This window comes from Buceros rhinoceros, unplaced genomic scaffold (assembly GCF_000710305.1).
Source record: "Buceros rhinoceros silvestris isolate BGI_N320 unplaced genomic scaffold, ASM71030v1 scaffold31470, whole genome shotgun sequence".
NCBI classification, from domain to species: Eukaryota; Metazoa; Chordata; class Aves; order Bucerotiformes; family Bucerotidae; genus Buceros; species Buceros rhinoceros.
In genome coordinates, this window is record NW_010388363.1 from 12,858 (window position 1) to 20,245 (window position 7,388).

A 7,388-nucleotide genomic window follows, 5' to 3' on the forward strand; every position below is an offset into this window, starting at 1 on the left:
CCCTACCTCACTTAACTTGTCCGTGTGGATCAGCTGAGCTCCCGTTAAGAGTGGAAGCGCCTTATGATGCACGGGTTCAGCTTCAGACAGATCAGTCGCCATTTAAATTAATTTCTAGCCCCAAGTGCAGGTAATACTGTGGAGCCCCAGGTTTTAACCCCAAGGACTTTTTCCTAATGGTTTTCACAGTGCAGGGAGGAGTCAACCTAAAGTACAGAAAAGATGTGGTGTGAAAATTAACAAAACAAAACCATCTACGTCCACGTATCTAACAAACTAAAGATTAAAACGAAAAGAAGGATAAATGACGTACAGCTTATGACTAACACAACCGACAATCGACACTTGCATTCAACAAAGGCGCTAAAACGTGTATGCAGACGCGGGTGCTATGGGGGTGGCATGAATGGGGTAAGCCAGACCTCCAGTAAAACTGATCTGAAAGAAAAAAGGCTCTTCAAATGAGCAGGGAGCGTTAACAAGAAGCAGACGTGGCACTGTGCCGAAAGGAAGGCGGCCAGGGAACTAGTCACTCCTTGACCTGGGGGGAAAGCGGGAGCTGATCCAGCTTCTATCAGCCTAAGGAATCAAACCGTTAAATCTGTTAGGCAGAAAACGCACACGCTGGGAACCCGAACCATGCCCCTCCCCGACGAAACCCCATGCAGGGAGTCCTTGAAGACAACGACCATCAAAGCAACAGGCTCCAGACCTTCCACCAAAAAACCCAAGCTTTACAAAGCTCCCCTCCGAACACATGCCATGCGCCGTCGTGGGTACCCAACGGGCTACGCCGAGTTTAACCCTCATCGCGTCTCCCTGTCACTACTGCGTCAGCCTCTCCTCAGGAGAGCTGCTCCACTACTTCCATCGCAAACCAGAGGCTTTACTTGCTCACACACTTCCTCCTCGCAGCAGAAGCACAGCCTTGCCTCTGGCAAAGCGGCGCCGGACCCATTCTCCCCTGTTCCACCCAAAGAGCGAGCTCTGGACCACCCTCTTCCCTTTCTTCCAGAGCAGCAGCCGAATGCCCCCCCTTTCTGCCTGCTCTGGGTGTTCTGCTCAGGTGAGAAGGCAAGCACTTACCATCCCATCCCATGAATTTTCACTTCTCACAGGTATTTCCCCAGCCCAAGCGTGCTCCTCTGGAACGGAGAGCTGCCGACACTCCTGCCATGGCTCTCCAAGATGACTTTCAGGGCGGTTTCAGCCCTGTGCCCCATGTTCTCCATTGCAGGGGTGGATGCTCCGCACCACACCACCTCCATCTCTCTCTATTCTTGCCCCAAAATACAGCCCTCTGACTGCTCAGCAGCAGGGACCCCTCATCGATCGGAGGGATTCTCTCCACTTCAGGTATTTTCCCAGGCAAACCCAACCCCAGCTGGTCTGTTGTTAAAGCTCCACGCTGTTTCCTCTCGGAAACCAGCGGCAGTGAGCAAAGAGCCAAGGGGAATGTGTGCTGAGATACGACGGTTGACAAGGACTGGGGATGCAAGAGCTCTATCAGGGCACCTCCGGGATCACCTTCCCAAATAACAAGCTGGTAAGTTAATAAACCATTTCCACTGCTGGGTGCAGTGGCACAGCAGGTGCCCAACCAGGAGCCTTTCGGGAGAACCAGACCCGCTGCTGAGCAGCATTTCCACGGGAGCGGCTCTAAGAGACATCCATCCACTGACGACGCAGCGTTCGGACAGCACAAGGCAGTCACTTGGCTCCTGCCACATCCGCAACTGCTCCTTCCACACTGAACAGGCATTGGGAACACGACGGTGAACTGGGTCTGTCTGGGCACCAGTAAAAGCAGACCAGTGTAACAGTGCTGGGTGTTTTCTTCAGAGTCAGAACATCGAAACATGCCAAAACCAAAGGGAACGGGATGAATGGAGCTTTCTCAGGAGGTTTCACGATGGGAAAAAAAATACGAATAGCCAATTAGAACATGCAAACTGCAGCCCAGCACTTTTTTCCCCCTATTTTATGGGACCTTCCTCCTTCAAGTGTGCAAAGTGAGAGGAAAGAATAAAAAAATCCACCAGGTTCCAGCTCAGCATCAATTTTTTTTTTTTTTTTGAGCAAGCATAGCCTGAAGCCCTCTAGAAAAATAGCCGGCATGTTGGAGTGAGTGCTAAAATAACCAATTCCGGCTCCATCCTCCAGGAAACCGGCTGGGGGCTACAAAAGATGGTTTCCCAAGGATTACTAACGCACCCGTGCAAACACGGCTGCGCAGGGCTGACCTGGTCCTGGGCTTTATTTGTTTTAAACTGTGTGACCTGCGTGTCACGCGTGTGACAACACAGCACTCCCAACCGAAAATTCCCCAAGTGCTGAAAAATCCCCTCAGTTCAGACCACGGTGTAAAATCCTGGAGTGTGAACCTTCACACAGCCGAACAGAGGGGTCGAAAGGAGGTTTCCTGCACTGGGGGTGAAACATCAACTACAGCCAGGCCTGAATTTAGTTTCCCACAAAGATAAAGCAAAAGTCTGGAAGGTTTTGTGACAGCAACGCAGAAAAACTGTCATTCCTCCCTCCAAATTAAACAGTAGATTTATTGAATGGAAAAATCGAGCCACATAAACAACACCCTACTTCACATGGGGGATGCCACGACAGCTTTAAGTGTGCACCGCATCATAACCCGCAGCAGAACAAACACCAGGACAGCGACCTTGTCAGAAAGGTGTTTGGAAGCCGGTAAATTTATGAAATGAAAAAACCGAGCCACATAAACAACACCCTACTTCACATGGGGGATGCCACGACAGCTTTAAGTGTGCACCGCATCATAACCCGCAGCAGAACAAACACCAGGACAGCGACCTTGTCAGAAAGGTGTTTGGAAGCACAGCTGGTAACTGCTCACGCTGCTGCTCGCTCCCTTTTCTAGGGGTCCCCAACTATCACAACCAGTCGTTTCACAGCTGGTCAGCCAGCAAGGGGCTGAGGAGCAACAACCCCCCCCCCTGTTTTCTGTGTTTCCAGGTGAGCATGAATGGCTGGTAGCGCCCAGTCTCCCAGTTCAGGGAGTTGCCAGTAGTGGAGAATCCAGTCAAAGGCACTGGCAGCTTTCATGAACTGTTCTGAAAAAATAGACCAATTTCCTCCCGAGCTATTAGCACATCGTCAGGAAAAAAAAAAAAGGGGGTGGCTCCAGATGAGACACACACATTTTGGATACTATTTCAGAAGAGAGGAGTCCCCCCACCAGTGCAACAGACACAGAATGTAAGAAAAAAAACCCCACAAACGTGAATCTGAAGTATAGTTTGGCTGGCTCCTTGAATTTCTGCTGGCCCTAGAGATTTTCCAGCTTATCTCAGCCTTCAATCTCATTCAAGGGAAAATATTTCAGAATAAAATCAGGTCTCAAACAAGGCAAGTCAACTGCCAGGCTGACGGAAACAGCAGGTCACAAGGATTCCGGGTAGGATGCACGGGCTGAGCGGTCTGAAACCAAATATGCAACGGAAAAATGCGAAAGCACATCCAATCTCGCGCCCTTACGGTGTCCACTTGCTGTCACACGACACGCACGCCGGTGACTGACGTGCTCCTAGACACGACTTGGTGCACGGTACACGACCCAGGTCTAGAATCCGGTCAAAAAGGGCTCGGAAACAGTTTTTATGTTCTTGCAGATTTGAAGCCAGGGTGTCAAGGGACACAAACCCGCCGACCTGACCAGCAACACCAGCAAGAATGACTGTTTATTAGCAGAAAAAAAAAAAGGCAACAGAACTGGATTTCAAGAACAGGCTATTGATTAGCGTGCCATTATCTGCTAGTTCCTAAAGCTGAATTGAGCAGAAGAGCATTTAAATATCTCAGAAGCTGCAGAAAATAGCACAGGAAACATGAATATTTTTGCAAACGTGCCAAAATATGACCTTCTAAGTTGCAAGCGGGCCAACTTCTTCGAGACTTCTGGCCCTCTGAAAGCCTTAAAGCTTTCCCTAACAATCCAGCTCGGGTGGAAGATCCTTTACCGACCCCCTCGCTGTCGATGCTGTCACAGGATATACCACCCTGCCACATCTCCAATACACATCTGTGCTTCACAGAACGTATCTGCTGCCAGTTCCCCGCTGGCTCCGCAAAGATGTCCCAGCAGGTACTGGTCTCCCTTTGATCCTGTGGCTCTCCAGGCTGCCTGGTGTCTCGGTTAAGTCAGACGGGCAGCACTTAATCATTTAAAACAGCCTAAAGAGGAATAAATATCTCACTGAACTCAAACTACAGGTTAGTCCCACTTGTACATGGAAACCTGCTCGGAGATCCACTCCCACTGCACATCTGGCTGAGGGTTAGCGCACAGCTGGCATTCCCATCACTTCTACTGCTGCTCCGCAAGTCCTGCGCTAACCTCGTCCCCAGCCCCATGCCGCATCCACCTCGGAGGTGTCCTCGTTAAGCGGACTCCTCCCCCGCGTCCCTCCCGATGAAGCTGCGAGGGCTGTGTGCGCACCCCTCCTGCGGCTGAGCCCCCTGGAGCTCCTACGGAGACTGCCCCCGCCGCCCCAAGCGCTATAACCGTCTTGTTCCGATTAAAGCAGACTGGTCCAACGTGAAGATCCGATAACTCGACGCTTGCCAGGCAAGGAATTCTTTGGCTGGGCTAGTGTTACAGTTCCTGTTTCCATCCGCTCCCTCCCCACAGGGCGGTAAGGAGGGGAACGACAACCCCCCGAGCCTCACGTTAGCACAGCGAACATCTTCCACGCTCCTGGTACCCAAACACACACATTCCTACAGGCAGAGACCCAAAGGTGAGGTTTTCCTAAGTCTGAAGATACGTTTTCATTTCAGGGTAACGTTCAGTTTGGGCTCCACGCGCCCCGAGTGCCACCTGACTTACACCCTGCCCGTCCTGCCGACTCCTTGGAGCCAAGCGCAGGTTAAATCCTGCCCTTCTGCACACGCAGGTGCTGCTTCCACCGTGAAAAAACCCAAAGGCATGTTACTACAGCGAGACTGATGCTCTGCCTCCCTGCCCCGGACTCCACTCTGCCACCAGCAGCTCCGAGTCAGCTCAGTCCTCACAGACGAGTATTAAAGCACAAGTGACAACACCGCCTCCCCTCCACTGCCAGCTCAGTCCAAACACCACCACGGCCTTCAGATTCTTCCTCCATCCACCTCTGACTCGTTCAGAACGCAGCAACGGGCCATTCCCGCAGCCTGGGTTATCTCCTTTTCCTCTACCCGGCGGTCTTCCTTCTCGTCCCCAAACACGTAGCCAAAGCCAGGTCCTTGTGCCACCTCACTTATGCCACCATCACACCCAGAGACTGGCAAAACTGAGCAGCTCAGGGGTTAAGGCGAAGCAGAACCTCTGCTCGTGTGGCTGTCTGAACCCAACCCCTCTCCACACTGATGCTCACGACTGTGACAGTGACAACCTCTGCGGGACAACAGTTTTTGAGCAGTTTTTGGTGTGATCCAGATTCTCCAAGCGCTGCCGCTGTCCCAAGAGGCCAAGGAGTGAAACAGCCCGTATGGGAGAGCACAGGGTGCAGCGGAAAATCTAAACCAGCTTTAGCTCACAAAGCTCCAACTACTCCAACAGGAAAAGCCACTGCTGAAACTTTCAATTCCGGGATCCAGCATCAGGAATTTTGACAAACCACTGACACCTGGACGAACACTCAGGCTGCTAAGAGCCCAGGCAGCACAAACCTCTTTTGTCAGATGTTAGGTAGATTTTAATCCACTGGATAAACCTTCCTCCCAAACTATTATTTATCCAGCCATCGCTTCTTAGTCTATAGCACAAAACTATAGGTAAAAGCGATGACTTCCTGGCAGCCTACACAAACTCGACTCACTCCTCACATCAGAGCCCGTCAATGTAAAACTTTATCTATTCTCCCCTCACGGAAGCCGAAATCCTCGGAAAACCCTGGGTCACTTGTAACAACACCCTGACAAAAGATTCACACATCAGCTTCTGCCAAAAGGGAAAACACAGGAAAGAAGATACCCCGAAAATAAAAATAACATGAGCAACTGCTACCTGAGGAAGGTCCGCGACTGAGGAGCTGGTTAATTAACTAGGTAAAGGTGAAGGGGAGAAAGGCTGCAAAAGCCAGTAGATGTTTTCAAGGCACAGACACCAAGTTCTTCCACCTGATAGGAATTTCCCTCCCCTACTCCTTCATTTCCAAGGATTTCTCACTCCTTCTCACAGCCCAGCAGAGCTTCTCCGGCCACAAGTCCCTCCTGAGGAAGGCAGGCGCTCTCCTGCCCAGTCCACCAACACCTTGGTGCTTCACCAGCAGCACCTTCCTCCCCTCTCAGCTGCCCTTCGCCCGCTGTCCTCACGCGGAGAAGCCGAACAGTAACACTGTTTATAAACACGAGTACTCCCGAACCCTCCCTGCCCGGGCACGGGAGCCGCTTGCCAAAGACTGTTGGCCAACTATTTCCTGAAGATCAGCTAAAGATACTATTTACGGTAAAAACAAACAAACCAGCCCTCACAAGCTTGGAAATGGGAGCACAACTATTACTCCAAAGGCCTGATAAGAGCTAAAAAGTGACACCCAGAAATAATTCAGCAGACAAGTACGACTCGTGCAAAGCAACCTGCGAAATACCAGAGGTGTGAGCAAACCTTCAGTCTCTGCTACACTTCAAAAGGGAGCCAACGCTCCCGCCCCCCATGGTATCTAACTTTTCTTCTCCTGCAGCACAGGCTGAGCAGCCCCCTGTGATCTGCAGACTCTGGTGACTGTGAAAGTAGTTGAATACATGCGGGAAGGGTTTGTTCCGAAAGCGTCCCCGGTCTGGAGCTGTCCTCGAGCACCATAACCCGGTGCAGCCCCCCCAGCGTGACAAAAGCTACCCTAGATGCCATCAGCCGAGGTTTTGCTACGCTGCTCCATCTCTCCTCGAGCCTTTCCAAGATTTTAACCCCAAACCACAGCCCTGAGTGTCAACAAGGATAACAAACCCAGAGCAGAAGCGCAGCTCTGAACCCAGAGCGGAACGGTTCCCTGCTGGAACAGGTTCCAGACTGGAATTCAGCAGACTCCTCTACGGAGAAGCATGTGCAATAAGGGGAGGAGGGTAATTAACATTCTTCAACCAGGCTGCGTCCACCGCAGGGTCTCGGGGAGGAGCGCAGGAGCCTCCCGCTCAGGCCCGCATCCATCCCTAGCAGCGCCCCGACGGATCCAGCGCTTCTGTCGGCAGCAGAGCCACACTGAAGTCTCGGACCGAGGCTTCCCTCGAGCGGTGACACTTCTCCGGCCTCCGATGAAGTGAGTTTGTGGGAGGAAATAAACCCCACACAGCCCAGATCCCGGGACGCGGGCAGGCTACCGCGGGCGAGAAGGCGCTTCCTAAGTTTATAAATAGCCGTTATTTCTGGTGGCGCG

At 51.8% G+C, this 7,388-nt stretch overlaps 1 protein-coding gene across 1 annotated transcript in view; it reads right to left on the reverse strand.

The window, feature by feature from the left end:
* HP1BP3 (heterochromatin protein 1, binding protein 3) overlaps window positions 1-3,683 on the reverse strand; it is a 16,196-nt gene extending 12,513 nt beyond the window's left edge. The window contains exons 1-2 of the mRNA XM_010145741.1: window positions 3,657-3,683; window positions 7-206 (exon numbers count right to left, since the gene is read on the reverse strand). Of these exons, the coding sequence (XP_010144043.1) occupies window positions 7-102 (96 nt within the window). The 5' untranslated portion in view covers window positions 103-206; window positions 3,657-3,683. The remainder of the gene's footprint in view (window positions 1-6; window positions 207-3,656) is intronic.
* Between the last annotated feature and the right edge of the window lie 3,705 nt (window positions 3,684-7,388).